We start from the raw sequence: 17,731 nt of genomic DNA, 5'->3' as shown, positions 1-17,731 counted from the left end.
GCTTCATAATGTGAGTTGGACAGTGTTCTGCTGGCTGGAAGAGTCTATGCAAAGATTATTTATTTCTACACCTGGCTTTGTGCTAGAACTTGCCAGTAAAACCCTGTGAGCCTGCTGTTTTCTTGCAAGATTTATTCTTGTGAGAATAAATTTCTATTTATTCTTGAATTTTCTCAGGAAGTTATTTTTTCAAGCTCATTTTCCTATTTCATCCAAGTTTGGATATATTGGCAGAAGGTTGCTTATGGTATCTTCTTTTATTTGTCTTTTGAGATGAGGTCTGGCTATCTTATGCAAGCTGGCCTCTAACTCTTGGGCTCAAGTTATCCTCCCACCTCAGCCCTCTGAATGGCTGGAACTGTGGGGGTACACCAATGCACCCCCCATCTTCTTCATATGTGTCTCTGGTGTGTTATCCTCATCTCTCATTGATGACATTACGTGCATTCATATGTGCTTTCACTTGTTTTTCTTCTTTCAGCATTTTTGCCAGAGGTTTATTTTTTAATGTGTCCTTTGAACCAATTTTTTTTTTTTTTTTTTTTTTGGTACTGGGAATTGAACTCATGACCTCACGCTTGCTGGGGAGGCACTGTGCCACTGAGCTACATCCTGGTCCTGAACAAATTTTTTGACATTTCCTATTTTTCCTCTGAAATTTTCCATTTTGTCGTTTTTGGATTCTTATTATTTCATCCTAATTTTTACTTATTCTGGTATCCTTTTTCTCAATTGGAATAACTAGGAGACTAATTTTTAGTGTTTCTTTTAAAATACAAATTTGTCATATCAAATTCTATATTTAATATTACACAGTTCTTGGTATTGTTCTACTTTCTTTTATGATTTGCAGTTGGTGCTTGAGTTGCACTGGCGTCATTTGGAATCTCCAGTGTCCAGCGTTCCAGAGTGATTCTGGCCAGCTCTTGGCTGCTGATTCTTCTAGCTGTACCTTGGGGAGATGACAAAGACTGTGGGATTCCCTTCTTTTGGAATTGGTTGAATTAACTTAATGGCCCTTGATGTGGGAAATTTTCCTCAGTATTCTACCTGTGCATGGGAAGAATGATCACCATCCAATTATTGGATTCAATATTCTAGTTATGTCCCTTGTATCAAATTTGTCAATTGTTTTATCTAACTTTCCTATATCATTAAAATTTTAAATTTGTTTTGCTACAATGTTATGAGAAAGATATATTGAATATCACTGTATCAGTGGATGTGTCAATTTCTATTAATTTTGCCACACATACATTTGGAGCTGTAAGAATTTTATATACGTAGAATTTGTATGTCATTTTAAATATTCAAAGGGTTTGCCCTTACACTGGATTTTTAAAAATCTCTAGATGTATATTTTGCCTCAATATTAACTTTTTTATTTTAAAAATAAAAGGAGGAAAATATTAACAGACAGACAACCTTTTATAAAATAGCAAAAGAACAGTACAGACAATACAGCGTTACAAACAAAGTGGTAGGAAATTAACAATGCTTGTTGTTTTACATATTGATATTTTCAAAGTGGCTTCTCATGAAAACAAATAGAGACATGCAATATTGATCAATCAAGGACTTATTGACAGTTTCTTTCAGCAAAGAAATAGAAGACAGTAGATCAACTATGTTAACTATCCTGTATATACATATATACAAAATTTCTCCTTCTTTCCCTTCTCTTTTCCCACATCCCAGTTGCCCTTTACCCCTGAGCATTTTCCTATCATTTCGCAATGTCTATCATACCCCCGAGTTTATAATAACTCTTTCAGGTTTTACACCAGTGAGACAATGTGGTGCTTGCACAGCAGCACAGCGTCTGCCTGGCAAGCACAATGTCGTGAGTTCTATTCCTGGCACCAGAAAAAAAAAACAAAAAACAGAACAAACAAACAAACAAAAGGACTGACACTAAATCATATCACAGGAATATATGTGCACTTATGTTCATAGCAGCACAATTTGTAATTGCTAAATTGTGGAAGCAACCCAAATGCCCATCCACTGAGGATTGGATAAGAAAATTGTGGTACTTTTATATAATGGAATGTTACTCACCTATAAAGAAAGACAAATTTGAGGCTTTTATAGGTAAATGGTCACAACTAGAGACCATACTCATAAGTGAAATAAGCCTCAATATTGACTTTATTTAATAATACAACAGGATTTTATTAGTTTTCTTTTGCTTAATGTGTGCCTAGAAATTGTTTTTGTCCTTTTTAAAAAAAATACTTTCTACGTTTTTATTTTAGATGTTTTTCTTGTAAACAATAAGGAGTTAGTCTTTTTTATTTCTTTTTAAAATATAGTGTGGTATTTTCTGGTCACTTAACTGGAGGATTTGATTTCTTCACCTTTTAATCATTATGGATGTATTTGGAATGATTGCCACTTTGCTATTTTGTATTTGTCCTTTTTTTCTTGTCTTTTTTGAATTATTTTACTTTTTAATTTAATTTTTTCAACTTATGTGGAACTTAGTCTATCTATGACTATTCTTTTAGTGGTCCTCATGATGGTTAAAGTTAGATCTTATTCTTTATCCTTCTTCCAATTGGTATAAAAAGTATCTTAGAATTTTTAAATATTCTCACCTTTTTCTAACATACATTCTAGTTCTATTATTTTTTTAGATTTACCTGTGTACTTTTAGTATCTGTCCTCCCATTCCTTCTTGCATCTATACACTTCTCTCTGGGGTTGTTTCCTATTTACGTGTAGTACATCATTAGACTTTTCTTTCATGGAGTTGTATTTGTGATAGCTGTCTTGCTGTTTATTAGTTTGAAAGAATATTTATTTTCTCTGTAATTGCCTCAGCAATTACAAGTGCTGAGGTTTTCTAAATCCAATAATTAGTGCCTTTCCTTAATGCTGGATATTCTCTTTATTGCCTCTTTCTAATCTTTTTTCTATTATAAACTTGGAACCAAGACACCTAGATATGTGCTTAGTTTTGGTTTTTGATTTTTTTTTTTTTCAGGTACTGGGAATTGAACTCATGACCTTTCACTTGCCAGGCAGGCGCTGTGCCGCTGAGCTAAATCTCCAGCCCCATATGCTTAGCTTTTTACTCTCTTCTCTGCATGCTTAACCTCTGTTCCACCTTTTCCATCTTTTTGTATCCCTGTGCACTGTCTTGTATGATCTTTTTGACCTGTGTTCCAGATTGTTGCATCTCCTATTAGCTGTATCTAAGGTGATGCTCCATCTATCCACATAGATTTTATTTCTTAGCTTTAATTGATGCATTTTATCTATCTTGCTGTACTGGTTTGGTTCTTTCTCAAATTAACTGGATGCTTTTATAGACCTTCTTGTCCACATTTATCTGTTTCTTTTATTTCTTCAAGTTTGTGACTCATAATTATTTTTTCTTGTGCCTTTAGAGAGTTTGACTCTATGGTCTGTGGTATCAAGGAAAGTTCCCTGTGTGCAGCGTGACTTATGATTGTGAGCCTTGCTCCATGGCTTTTCTTCCCCTGGCATCTCCATGATCATCCCTTCTTCCTGCTCCTTTTGCTTAGGGGTTGGCAGCTGCCCTTTGCAGCCAAGCCGTTCAGACTCCCAGAGCCTGCACTCTTGGCTCCATTTTGGGGTGAATTCTTTCTCTGGGCTTCCCTGATCTCTGTTTTCCAGAGAGCTCTCTGGAGAGCCTCTGTTCTGGCCAACCAGACACCAAGCAGGCTGACTTGAGACCTTAAGGTGTAATCTCACCCAGAGTCAGCCAGCTCTCAGAGGGTGGACAAAACATTTAGAAAATGGATCAGGTGATGAAAGTGATGAAACTAAAATGCTTATTTTAATTTCTTTCTCTCCCAAATCCTGGAATGTTACTGATAAGGGAACCAAGCTAAGAAAAGGTAATGTAGCCAAAGATCATATATGCAGTAAGTATCACAGCCAGAATTTGAACCCAGGTCTATTTCCAAAGCCTGTGTGTGTGCATGTGTCTGTGTTGTATGTTGGTGTGCATGTCTCTCTATATGTGTTCTTGCTTTTCTCTGATGTTACCACAGTAATGATATTGATCCTAAATGCACAGGCATAAGAGCCTGCAGTTTAAAGTTTGGGCTCTGACCCTATAGCATACATCAGCCCTGATATTTTATAAATGACTTCTGGGTCACATTTATCTTATTTTTGTAGTTAAATGTCAGAATGTTTTTCCCCATTAAAAGAGACACACAGCCTTTGACCTACCCTAATGTTAGAGACAGGAAGTGAAACTCCAGCTGCCTGAGGGATTGTGGGTCAAGGGTAAGACTCGGGCTGGGATCCAGGCAGAGTGGCTCTCCAGCCCCCTGGCCTGGCTGTGTTCTCTGCACATTTAATGAATGTGTGGTATTATCTCCATGTGATTTTGACTTGAATTTCCTTAATGGTTAATGATATTGAATATCCTTCTGTGTGCTTATTGGCCATCTCCTTATCATTGTTGAAATATATATTTATATCCTTTGCTCATTTTTAATTGATAACAACCAAAGATTTTTTTCTTCATTGAATTGTAAGCGTGCTCTATGTATTATTACTAAGCCCTCATCATGTACATGGTCTGCAAATATTCTGTAGGTCTTTCATGTTCTTAGTAATGCTTTTTGATGCATAGAAGATTTTAATTTTGGTAAAGTCTCTTTTATCTACTTTTTTCTTTTGTTGCTTGTGATTTTGGCATCACATGTAAGATTACACTGCCTAATCCAAGGTCACAAATAGTTACCTCTATCTTTTCCCTAGAAGTTTTATGGTTTCAAATTCTTGTCGAAGTCTGTGGCCCATCTGAGTTAATTTTTGTATAGGGTGTGAGGAAAGGGTTTAACTTCAAGCTTTTGCATGTGGCTGTTCAGTTGTCCCAGCACTGTTTGTTAAAAAATCCATTCTTGAATGGCATTAGGACCTTTGTCAAAAATCAAGTGGCCATAGCTGCATGAGTTTATTTCTAGGTTCTGAGTTTTACTTCCTTGGTCTATATACCTCCTCATGCCAATACCATACTGTTTTGATTACTGTAGCTTTGTAGCGGGCTTTGAGCTTGGAGAAATGAGGGCAGTCCAGATTTGTTCTTCTTTGTAAATATTATTATAACCCCTTAGAGTTCCTTGGAATTCCACATGGATTTGAGGACCAGCTTTACCATCTAATTTGATATTATCTGTGGACTTTTCATAAGTACTCCCACAGTATGGTGAGGAAGTTACTGTTTACTCCTAGAGCTTTTATAATGAAAGAATGTTGACTTTATCAAATGCTCTTTATGCCACACTTAAGGTGGTCCCATGTTCTTTTCCCTATGTCTATTCATGTGGTGTATTTTATTGATTGACTTTTTATGTTGGATCATTTGCATTGCTGGCAAATTCCTACTGGTCATGGTGTATGAGCCCTTCCATGTGCTGTTGGAATTAGTTCGCTAATATTACATATAAGATTTTGCATGTGTGTTTATAAGGGGTGCTGGTCTGTAGTTTTATTTTCTGTTATTCTTGTATGGCTTCAGAGTCATAATTCAGGCTTCTTGCTGTGCCCAGAATATGCCAGACACACACCTCCTGTGTAGCCTTTGCAATAGCTACTTCCTTTGCTCGAAGTGCTTTCTTCCTGTGTATCTGCACTCCTCTTCCAGTCTTGCCCAAGTGTCAACTTCTCCAAGTGGCCAGCCCTGACCCACAAATTAAAACAACACATTGCTTCCTATTTCCCTTCCAAGCACTTTTGATTCTCCTATCTCTGATCTAATTTTTTTCTCAACAGCAGTTGTCATTTTAAAATTTAATTGTTCAGCATTATAGTGTATAAGAGGATCTATTATGTAATTATAGTTATTATTTATAATTTATTTATTGTTTCATCTTTGTTATCTACACCTGTTCCCTCATTCTCTGGGTATGAGTTTTAGTTCATTTAGTGTATGGTTATATCCAAGACATCTGAGTGGTGCCTGGGAAACAGTAAATATCAATTAAGTATTTGTTCAGTTGACTCAGATAAATTAATTTGGGACACCTTCATGGTGCCAAGAACCATCTCATTGTGGAGTGGTATATGGAGGGGTGTTGGGAAATCAGCTGCTTGTAGTTTGGGATTAGCTATGTAGTTTATCATCATTATTATTTCCATTTACATATGCAAAAGCCTCTTTTTGTTACACAGTTCTAATTGATGTGTAATCACATGCCCACTACTATAATTATGGTAGAGAGCAGTTCCCTCACCTCAGATCACCCAGTGTTGCTCCAGGTAGTGAACCTCTTCCCCATCTCCCCACCCCAATCTCTGGCCACCACTGAGTTTTCCTATAGTTTTGTCTTTTCCAGAAAACCACATACTCATATGTGGAAATGCACAAGTGTGACTTTTCTTGACTGACTTCTCTCAGCAGAAGGCCTTTGGGCTCATCTGTGTTAGATGTGTTTGTGGTTCATACACTTTTATTCCTGAGTAGTAGCTCACACTACATAGGTGCAAATATTTCCCCGAGTCTGAATTTTATCTTTTGATCTCTAAACAGAGTCTCTGAGAGATGTAAAATTTTTGATTTTGATGAAACCCAATTCATCACATTTTTTCCCTTCTGTACATCTGATTCTCATGTCATATCTAAGATCTCATTGACTCACCCAAGATCATTCCATTTTCCTCTATACATTTTTCTGGTCTGGAATCCATTTTGAGTCACTTCATACTCAGTATGAGGTTAGGTAAAGTTGAGGCTTTTTTCTTTTAACATATGGCTGTTTAGCTCTTGCTCTTTATGGAAAATACTATTATTTTCCATTGAATCATCTTTGTTCCTCTGTAAGAAATCAGTTGGCTTTATCTGTGGGGATTTTTTTTTTTCTAAATTTTGTTCTGGTCTGTTGCTCTTTGGGTCCAGACTTTTATTGATACTATCTTGGTCATGTAGCTGTATAATAAGTCATCAAATCAGCAAATATAAATCCTCCAAGTTCATTTGTCCTTCACAAATTGCTTTGGTGATTTTAGTTTCTTTGCCTTTGGCTATTGTAGTAGCAGAGAAATGTTAATGATTAGCTAGCCCATAAGTACAAAAAATCCTTCTGGGATTTTGACTGGAATTATATTAAATCTGTAGATTAATTTGGGGAGAATTTACAATTTAACTACATCCCTACATCCTACATACACAGATGTAGGATACTTCTATGTTTATTTGGGTCTTTGTTTTCTTCCATTAAGTCTGTTGTATTTAACATAGAAGAGCTGCATGTGTTTTTTAGATTTACACCCAAGAACTTCATCTGTCTTTGAGCATAATTCCCAATGTTATTTAAAAGTTTCGGTTCTTAATTTTTCACTTCTAGCATTTAGAAATGTAATCACTTTTTACATGTGGACTATATTTTTAACTAAATGCAATATGTATCTAGAGACCTTGCTAAATTCAATTATTAGGTTTAGGACTTTGGTTAACTTTTAAAGAAGTAGATTCCATGGGGTCTTTTATGTACATAATCATATTGTCTGTGAATAGTGACTGTTTTATCTCTTCTTGCCAATCTATATGTTCCAGTTTAATGTTGAATAGAAATGGAGAGGGTGGATATTTTTGTCTTATTCTTAATCTTAGGGAGAATATTTTCAGTCTTTTGCCCTCAAATATGATATCAGCTATGGGGTTTTAAATAGATGTCTACTATCAGCTTATGGACAATTCCTTCTAATTTACTGAAAGTTTTTATCATGAGCAGATGTTGCATCTGTCAAATGCTTTCTGTACATTAAATGATACAGTCACATGATTTTTCTTGTTTATGGATTTTCTTGTTTATGATGGATTACATTGACTGAATTTTGAATATTTAACCTGCCTTGCATCTGTAAGATAAGCCAAAATGGCAGTAAAGCCTTTTAATCTTATGTATAGCTCAATTTGATTTGTTAATAGTTTATTGAGGATTTTTTGCCTATAAGTGAAAAGGGGATATTAGAATGTAATTTTCATTTGTACTGTTTTTTTCTGTTTTTGAAATCAGTGTAATTATTGTCTCATAAAATTAATTAGGAAATACTCCCTTGTCTTGTATTTTTGAAAGAGGGTCTATAGAATTGAGATCCTTTCTCTTTAAAATGTGAAGTAGAATTCACTAGTGAAAACACTTAGCCTGGACATTTTTATGGGAAGGTTTTTAAGTACATATCCAGTTTTTCTAAGAGCTATAAATTATTCAGGTTATTTATTTCTTCTTGCTTGAGTTTTGGTAGTTTGTGGCCTTGAAGGAGTTGTTCCATTTCATCTCAATTGTCAAATTTATGTGCACAAAGGTATTTGCAGTGTTTTCTTAGTGTCCTTGCAATGTCTGGGGCACCTATAGCAGTTTCTGTCTGTCATTCCTGATATTGATCATTTGTATAGTCTCCCTTTTTTTGTTAGCTCAGCTAATGATTCTCCAACTTTTAAAATCTTTTTAAAGAATGTGTGAACTTTTGAGACTGACCTCTCAGCATAAGGCCTTTGAATGTTATTTCAATTATTTTCTCAGTTTTTAATTTTATTGATTTTTGCCATATTTACTGCACTTCTTCCACTTGCTTTGGGTTTAATTTTCCTCTTACAAACAGCATTTTAGGGTAGAAGTTTAAAGTTTTTGATTCGAGTCATTTTTCTTTGGTAATGAAAGCATTTAATCCTATACATTTCTTGGGAGCACTGCTTTAGCAACATCTCACAAATGTTTCTATGTATATTCTTTTTACTTAAACTAAAAATATTTTAAAATTTTTCTTGACATTTCCTTTTTCATCCAACAGTTATTTAGAAAATCTGTTGTTTAATTTCCAAGTTAAAGACTTTTGAAGTCCATTACTTGTTTTTAATTTAATTCTGAGTGGTGGAAGAACATAGTTTGTATGATTTTACTTACTTGAAAGGTTTCATGGTTTGTTTTGGGATGTAGGGTATAGGCTCTTCTGACAAATGCCCCATGGGAACTACTTGAAAAGACTGTACATTCTGCACTTGTTGTGTGGTGCATTCTATAAATGTCAGTTATAGCAGTTGGTTAATGGAGCTGTTCAGTTCAATCTTTGGTGATTTTCTATTTCTGTAGAAATTACAGTAGAAGAGTGCTGAAGTCTTTGACTATCAGTGGAGATTTGTCCTTTCAGTCACATCAATTTTTATGAATTTTTATCACTATCATGTAAAGTGTGTACACATTTTGGATGGTTACATCTCCTTTCATCGTTGTGCAATATAATTTGTTTATTTCTGTTAATCCCTCTCATTCTGAAACTTCTTTCTCAGAAATGAATAGAACCACAACAACTTTTTGATGGGTATTAGCATGCCATAAAATTTTCTAACCTTTTAGTCTATCTGTATCATATTTAATGATAGTGTATAATTTGGTCTTTATTTTTCATATATATATTATTCAATGTAATTGTTGATCTGAAGCAAGAATTGTCTTACCTTTTTATTAGTTTTTCTCTTCCCCCTTTCTTCCTCGTTTGTCTTTTCTTGCTCTTTTGTAGATCATTTGAGTATATTCTAGTTTTCCATTTGAATTTGTCTATTAAATTTTTACCTCTCTTTGTCTAGTGTTTTTTAGTGTTTCCAGTAGGGATTCCAATCTGCATACTTAAGTGTAGTCTATGTAGAGTTAGTATCTACTCCAAGTGGATTAGAGGAAGCTTCTCTCTAATAGGCCCTGATCCTCCTCTGCATGTGCTGTACTGTCTTCTATATGGCATTTAGTACAGTTGTACTTCAACTACCATGCATATATTCAACAACTTAAGAGGAAAAATAATGTATACATTTACACAAATATTCACCATTTCTATTATTCTTTTCTCACTCCTGAAGTACCAATCTTCCTTTTATGATTATTTTTCTACTATCTAGAGAACTTTTGAAAAAGCTGTTTTTATTGTATTTTTTTAAAAAATTTTTTGATCTGTTTTGAGACAAGGTCTTGCTATACAGTTTAGGCTGGCCTTGAGCTAACTTTGCGGCCCAGCCTGGTCTCAAACTTGCAGTGATCCTCCTGCCTCAGCCTCTTGAGTGGTGGGATTACAAGCATTTGCTACCACATCTTGCTCAAAAATTGTTTTTATTTAATTTTAATTTTAAAAATAAAAGGAGGAAAACATTAACAGACAGACAACCTTTTACAAAATAGCATGAGTCTGATGGCAAGAAACTCTCTGTCTTCACTTGGGAATGTTCTAAATCTTGCTTTCATTACTGCAGGGTATATGTTATGAATTAAATATGTCATGTCTCCCGAACACTCTTGTGTTGAAGGCTTGATTCCCAATGCAACAACATTTAGAGGTGGGAGCTGGAGAGCTAACTGCATTATCAAGGCTTTAACTTCAACGGTGGGTTAAGCCACTGATGAGTTGTTCATGGGTCAAGGTGCTGTTAGGAGGTGGAGCTCAGCTGGAGAGAGCAAGTCACTGACGTGTGCCTTGGAAAGATGTATCTTGCTCCCAGACCCTTGCTCCCTCTCTGGCTTTTTCCCTTTCTCCTATCTTCCTGGCTGCCACAAAGTGAACAGCTTTCCTCCATCACACCCTTCCACCATGCTATTCTGCTTTGCCCTGTGCCTAAAAGCAAAGGAAAGGGCTGGCTTACCATAGACTGAAACTTCTGAACCTGTTAGCCAAAATAAACCCTTCTTCCTCTAAACTGTCTTTCTCAGGTATTTTGTTACAATGATGCAAAGCTGACTGACACAGTATGGGATTAATTCTGTGTTCCTTTGGAACATTTTAAAAATCCTGTTCTCCAACCTGTGCTTTCTCATGACAAAATCTATGGTCATTCAAAGCATTATCCCCCTGTCTGCAATATGTTATGTTTCTCTGGTTGCTTTCAAGATTTCTTGTTTCTGGGTTTATCAGTTTGCAAATGATGTGGCTGGCAAGGATGTCTTTGTTCATTTTGCATGAATTTTGCCAAGCTTCTTGCATCTTTAAGGGTATGTATTTCATGGAATTTTATGAAAGATTGTGTAAAAAATTACCAGTCATATTTTTTTTATATACCACCTTTCTCTTCTCTTTTGTGACCTCAATAACTGGCAGGTTAGATGCATTGGTATTGTGATAAATGGCTTTGAGACTCTCTTCATTTATAAAATCTTTTTCTTCCTTGTGTAGTTTGAGCAATGCCTATTGTTCTGTCTTCAAGTTCATGGATTATTCTCTTTCATTTCATTCTTCTATTCTTCTGATTCAGTGAGTTTTTTTTTTCATCAGCCACTGCATTCTTTAGTTCTTAAGTTTACAGTTGATTTTTCTCATTGCTTCTGTTTCTTGACTGACTTTTTGTCTTTCCATTCATTTCAGAGTCCAGAGTGCTAACCATTACACTATGGAAGCTACTTTCAGGGCTGGAGATTTAGCTCAGTGGCACAGCGCCTGCCTGGCAAGTGCAAGGTTGTGAGTTCGATTCCTGGTACCAGAGAAAAACCAAAAAAAAAAAAAAAAGCTACTTTCCATTCATTTCCAAAGTGTTCATTCTTACTTCTTGGGATTTAGTTAATAATAACTGCTTTAAAGGTTTTGTCAAAAAATTCCAACATCTGCTTCATCTCAGCATTGGTCTTTTTCTGTGTGAAAACTGACATTTTCTGGTTCATTCTATGTTGAGCAATTTTAGTTTGTATGATGGACATTTTGATGTTCTCTGATCAGCTCTGACTCTTGTTAGCATCTTGGGGAGAATATTGATTTGTTTCAGCACACCCAGCTTGGTTTGGGTCCTAGGATTCTCTCCACCCACTACAGTCCCCAGTTACAGTGTCAGGTTGATTTTCAAGGGCTTTGTAGGGCAATTTGAAGTATGAATTGTGATAAAAAACTATGATAAATGTTTAAATTAAAAATAATCTTTACAGTAAAAGACACATTGCCATTAATACCCTTCAAAATACTCCTTACTTTGAACACTCTTATCCCACCATCCTTGCCACTCTCTGAAGCAGGCCTGGAGTCCTCTTTCCTGAGTGTCTTTAGTTGTCTCCTGTGGCTGCCTCAGTGTCTGAATTGATTCAAAAAGTTTCCCTTTCACAATCATTTTGACTTTGGGGAAGAGCAGGACGTCACACTGTGCCAGATCTGGTGAATAAGGTAGGCAAGGACACACCAGCAAGTTTTGGTGGGCCTCTGAGCACTGAGGCAAATAGGAAAACTAGTGGTTACACCGTTCCTAGCCTCCTCCTCTTCAACCTCTCCCTGACACTTTCTGACTTCCTGGGGTCCGCTTTCTCCTTCTCTGTCTAAAAAGCTGGAAGGAGATTTAGTTTCTCTGCTCTTTCATTGGGCTGCATCTGTCTCCGCTGGACAAGCAGAGGGAGGAAAAAGAGACAGTGATTTGACCTATGCTCTTGGGACACAGATCCCCTGCCTAGAGAGCAGGAACCTGCCTGGCAGCTGCCTGTTTCTGCTCTTCCCATGGGAATTACCCTGAGGTGGGGTGGGAGAGAATGGAGAAACCAAAGGCGTCTCACAGCTTTGCTCCTTGTCTCCTGGATGAGCAGTAGCGGGCTCTCTTGGAGCTCCTCCCCTCCCCTGCACCTGGTGCAGAGCTCCGAGTTCCAGGCTCCCTGTGCATCCACATGGCGGAATGCTGGAGCGGGTGGCCTGGGAAAGCCATTGCCGGTTCTGTGGTACTTCGAGTTTGGTTTCCTTCTCTGCCACCGTTTGTTTTCAGAGTCCTCAGAGCTGACCCAGAAGTCCCATCAGGTTGATTTTTATTAGTCCATGTTTGCAGTAATGATTGCATTCACCATGGGGAGCTGGTGCATGTACATAACACAGCTTAACTCTTTCTTCATAACCCTTTCCTGCCCTCTCTCCCCCTCCCTTCATCTCTCTGTCCCCTTCCCTTTTGCAAAAGATCTATCTCCTTGCTTCCTTTTTTTTTTTTTTTTTTCCTGTAGCATCAGGAATTGAACTCAGGACCTTGTGCTTGCCAGGCAGGTGCTTATACCACTGAGCTATATCCCCGGCCCTCCTTGCTTCCTATTATCTATATTTTAATGTGCTCTTTAATTTATCTATAATTTGGATTTCACATATAAGAGAAAACATGATATTTAAGCTTGTGTCTGATTTATTTCACTTAATATTATGGTCTCAGGATGCAACCATTTTCCTACAAATGACTCAAGTTTACCTTTCTTTAGGGCATAGTAGTGCTCCATGGTGTGTTTGTTTGTTTTTTGTTTTTTGGTACTGGGAATCGAACTTGGGACCTTGCACTTGCCAGGCAGGCACTTGTACTGCTGAGCTATATCCCCGGCCCACTCCATGGTGTGTAAATGCCTCATTTCCTTTGTCCATTTGTCTGTTCATGGAAATATAGGGTGTGTTTTCGTTGCATTCAATGGGTGGGACCAGCCAGTGTGTGCTCATCACTCTGAAGGCCTCTGGGCACTCTGTGTGTGAGGCCTTCGTGAGCTCCCTCACACCTAGAGGGAAGGAAAGAGGCCAGGGAGATGACTTCTGCTGGGCTTTGACTCTGTGCTGGGCCCTGGGCCTTAGAGCACTGAGGCCTGCTCTGTGTCTCTAGAGGAAAATGAAGCACCGTCCCCTTCACTGTACAGCTGGGGAAATTGGTTTCAGAAGGGTCAGTTCAGGGTCATCCAGGTAATGAGAATATGGGGCATGGATTGTTCAGAAAGAAGGACCTGGTGGATACTGTGACATTGAGGAGAGGCCAGAGGGCTCCTGCCTGATGTTCTGCTCTCCTTCTCTCTGCAGGCTGGACGAAGGGGATGCTGTGATTATGCACCCTGGGATTGTATGCATCATGGTGAGGCTGCTTCCCCGGCTGTATCACAAAGACCACCCACAGGTACCTGTTCACGGGTGCATGTCTTCTGTCTGTGTCCCGTGGCTGATATTTCAAGCTCCTCTGGCACAAGACTCTCTTTCTGTGTCTTTGCCTCCACCCTCAGTACCTGTGGTAGCAGAGCACCTTGGGTGGTACCCCTTTCAGGATCCCTTGAATGATTCATGTCACCCTTCCAAGGCCATTCAGAGTGGGTCACTTTTGTTGGTGAAGTGTTCTTCTAAAAGCAACAGGTGAACAGAATGTGACTGAGAATGACTGAGTGGCCAGGTGCTAGGCACAGCCCTGGCGCTGGGGGCACCAGTGGGCCCTGAACAAGGGTGCTGGCTGAGACCATGGCTTGTTCTCTGATGGACATGCAGGGCTAACCAGAAATGGTCACAGGCTGTTCCCAGAGGTTGCATCTGTGGTGGAGACAGGGAAGTGGGGACAGGGCAAGGAGCCACATAAATACACTCTGAGATCAATGCACCATCACAGATGATAGTCAGGGAAACAAGGTGCCTAGAGACCGATGGGATGGAGGTTGGGAGGCTAATTTGGGTGAAGGGGTGGAGGTCAGGAAAGCTGTTGTGGTGGGGCAGGGCAGTGAATGATGAGCAGCCATTAACCAGCTGGAAGGAGCTGCGGCAGATGGGAGATTCCCCCGGGGTGGAGGTCTTGTCCCCAGGGTAATGAGGGTCTCCAGAGTGAGTGCAGTCAGCACACTTAGGGGTTTGTGTGATAAATAGCGCTGCAGCTGTTTGCTAGGGAATGGCCTGGGACTGAGTGGCAGGGAAGAAGTGAGGGTAGTCAGGAGGCGGTGTCCATAGCCGAGGCAGTGACTGTGGGCCCTGGGTGTGGATGGTGTTTGCCGAAAGGGATGGAGACAGGAGTCTGGAGACCTTCTCAGAGACAGAACTGATAGGATGGTGGCTCCCAAGGGGATAGGGGTACAGGCAGTGGAGACACAGAAAGAACAAGGTGCTGCAGGATTCTGTGTGGACAGAAGGGCAAAACCCCTGCAGAGAGGCGGCGTAGCATGGGGGTGGGCATGGGGCTGGGACGGCACTGGGAGGGCATGGGGCAGCGGAACAGGCAGGATCTGAGTGAGTCTTCTCAAACTGAAGAGCCCATCTCTTAGAAGCTCCGAGAGAGGGCATGGGAAAGTTGAAGAAGGTGTGGAAAACACGCCTCCCACAGTGACTAGCAGCAATGGCAGGAAGCCAATAGAAAGGGCAGCTGAGAGGAAACAAAGATTTAAAAAGAGGCTGTATGTTTTAGGAAGAAATGACAACTATTTAGCATTATTAATTACATCCTGAAGCAGAGCAGAAGAGAAGCCCAGATAGTGATGACCAGAACTGTTCCTGCCAAGGACAATCTGTAGTATTTGGTGCAGGAGTTAAAAAAGGCCTAAGTGAGTTCCATGCTCACATGTTTTGTGGTGACTCCCTGCTCTGGTTTCTGTTCCTCTGCTGGACACCAGTGCAGAGGACACCAGTGCATAGGATCATGCGTTCCGGTGTAGCGGGCGTCTTTACAGGCCCTGTGGGAGAGAAGCTGGTGGAGTGGGATGGGATAAAAGTGAAAGATGACCCCACCTATGACCCCAGTCATAGGTGCAGAAGGATATGTCAGTCAGTGAGAAGTCCCTCTGCAGCACTGACCCCCTCAGATTATATTTCCTGGTGATATTATAGCCACCTTAGTTTGTATAAGTGCCCTCTATGGTGATCACGTAATAATAACACTGCCCAACACTGGATTTCCCAGGATATGTCTTGTTGATGTGTAGTATATGACTGTGTTGCTTTTGATCTGTGAGTCAGCGAGGATGGGTTTTGGTCTGTGTGGTCCTGGCTGGGCTGGGCCACCCACGTGGGTCTGTCTTCCACAGAGCCAGCACCTCCTTGAGGTAGCTGTGTGGTTCATGGGCCTGGGGCCTGCTCAAACTACCAGCTGGGTCCTGTGTCTCCTCTCTGTGGCTCTCTCCATCTGGCCTGTTCCTATGCCTCAAGAGGATGCTCTGTGGGGACACAGCAGCTCAGGGCTCCCAGGGGACAGAGGCAGGAGGTTCTGGCATTCTGGAGCTAGGCTGGGGATGAGCCTGAGTTGCTTCTCCAGCATTCTGATGGTGCCTGGGAGTTGGGAGGGTCACGCAGCTACCTAAGGTTCTGCAGCAGGTAAGGAAGTTCTGAAACTCCCTGAAGCTCAAGCTTATGATATGAGTGATTTGCGGTCTCAGGTCTTCCCAGCTCTCCCGGGATGCAGGGTCACACATGCTGGGTGTTACACACTGTTCTAGTGCCTTTGCCTTTGCCTTAGCCCAGGGTTGTCCAAGTGCCTGAGCGGGTGGTCTTGGCAGTCAAACTTGTAGACACACTCTGCGGAAGTCCACTGGTGACTGACAAAATGACACAGGGCTGGTGGACAGTGGCCCATCCTGCTGTCTCTTCTTGTGTATGGAAACTCTGAGGAAGAGCCTGGGTTTCAGGTACACCTTGAATTGTCACATCACTGTGGGAAAGACCTTCCCTGCTTTGCACATCTGACAGTGGTACCTGGACGAATCAAGTGTGCAAGTAAGAATTGCACTGGGTGCGACACTTTTCTCCATTCAGGTCACAGTGAGTAATTCAGGAACAGTCTGACTTTCCCTCCCTGTCTCTCAAATATGCAAATGAAATGTAGTGGTGCATTTCTCGCAGATATTTTCTGCAGATGCCAAATCAGCAGCCATTAAAAGTTGGATAATTACAGTAATTAATTTCCAAAAAGGGTGGGGGAAAGTCTCATAATAACATATAGAACAGTAAATCAAATGAGAAATGAGACTCCGAGAAAATGCTGAAGCAAAGAGGACTTGGAGCCTATGTGGCCCTGGGTGCCGGAAGGGCTCAGGTCTCAGTAGGTGGCAGTGTTACTAAGAGGATGAGCGTTCCTTCTGGTCTGCGGGACACTCTGCTCTCTTCACCCTCTTTACCTCTCAAAGCTCTCCCTGGTGGGTGGGTTTCCAGGGTGCAGGTGTCGTCTTAGCAGCCAATACTTCAACGCCCTTACAAGTGTCATGTTCTGGCTCGTCTCCAAGAGTGGCCATGTTGGAGGAGCTCTGTGTTCAGCCTGGCAGTGGTGTGGATTTTGTTGTTGTTGTTGTCATTATTGTTGTTTTGTTTTTTACTCTCCAAAATGCCAGCAGTGCAAGCTGCTCTTGGAAACAGATAATCCTGCTGTTTTGCTGTCTCTGGCACCCTCATCCTTATTAAAAACCGGGGGGCTGGAAATTGTACTGTGCAGGAGGCAAACATGAAGTGCAGCTCAGTGTTCTTGGAGCAGAGTTGGCTCCAGAAAAATGTCCCTGGGAGGAAGACGCTTGCCCTGCCTGGATGCTCAGCAGCCACGGGTGGCGACTGACTCAAGGCAGAGGCCCCATCCACGCAGCACAGGTGGGGGTTGGCCTGTGTTGGAGCTGTGGGCAGTTAGGGTTGCTTCCGGGAATAACTGTGAAAGCCCTGCCGGCTGCCTCTGGAGAGTCAGAGCTGAACTAACCAGAGTCCTCTGGGTTGGAGGGGGAGGAGTCAGAGGAGAGTGGGAGGGAGTAAGATAGTGTCCTCGTGGTTAGCAGGGTTGGCTCTTGGGGCTTTGGGACATGGCAGAGGGAGAGGCACGAAGAAGCTGGGGACAGGGGAGTGAGAACAGCTTTAAAGAAAAGATGGGTCCACCCAGATCATACCAGGCGGGAGGGAGGAGAAGGCCTGACGCAGAGACATGTAGACAAGGATGCCTACTTCGGGACTTTGCTTAGTGGGGCCTGACCCTGTGAGGACAAAGGCAATGGGAGGGGCCGGAAACGACACTGAAGCTATATTGAGGAGGGCCTTGAATGCCAAGCTAAGACAGCTGAGCTTCACTGGG

General features: G+C 40.6%; 1 protein-coding gene across 9 annotated transcripts in view; it reads left to right on the top strand.

Annotated features, from left to right (window-relative positions):
• Wdfy4 (WDFY family member 4) overlaps window positions 1-17,731 on the top strand; it is a 242,170-nt gene that overhangs the window by 50,155 nt on the left and 174,284 nt on the right. For all 9 annotated transcript variants that reach the window (XM_013508791.1, XM_013508792.1, XM_013508790.1 and 6 more), the window contains exon 13: window positions 13,747-13,840. In XM_013508791.1, the coding sequence (XP_013364245.1) occupies window positions 13,747-13,840 (94 nt within the window). The remainder of the gene's footprint in view (window positions 1-13,746; window positions 13,841-17,731) is intronic.

This window comes from Chinchilla lanigera, unplaced genomic scaffold (assembly GCF_000276665.1).
Source record: "Chinchilla lanigera isolate Chin_1 unplaced genomic scaffold, ChiLan1.0 scaffold00155, whole genome shotgun sequence".
NCBI classification, from domain to species: domain Eukaryota; kingdom Metazoa; phylum Chordata; class Mammalia; order Rodentia; family Chinchillidae; genus Chinchilla; species Chinchilla lanigera.
This window is presented reverse-complemented; position numbering and strand designations above follow the sequence as displayed.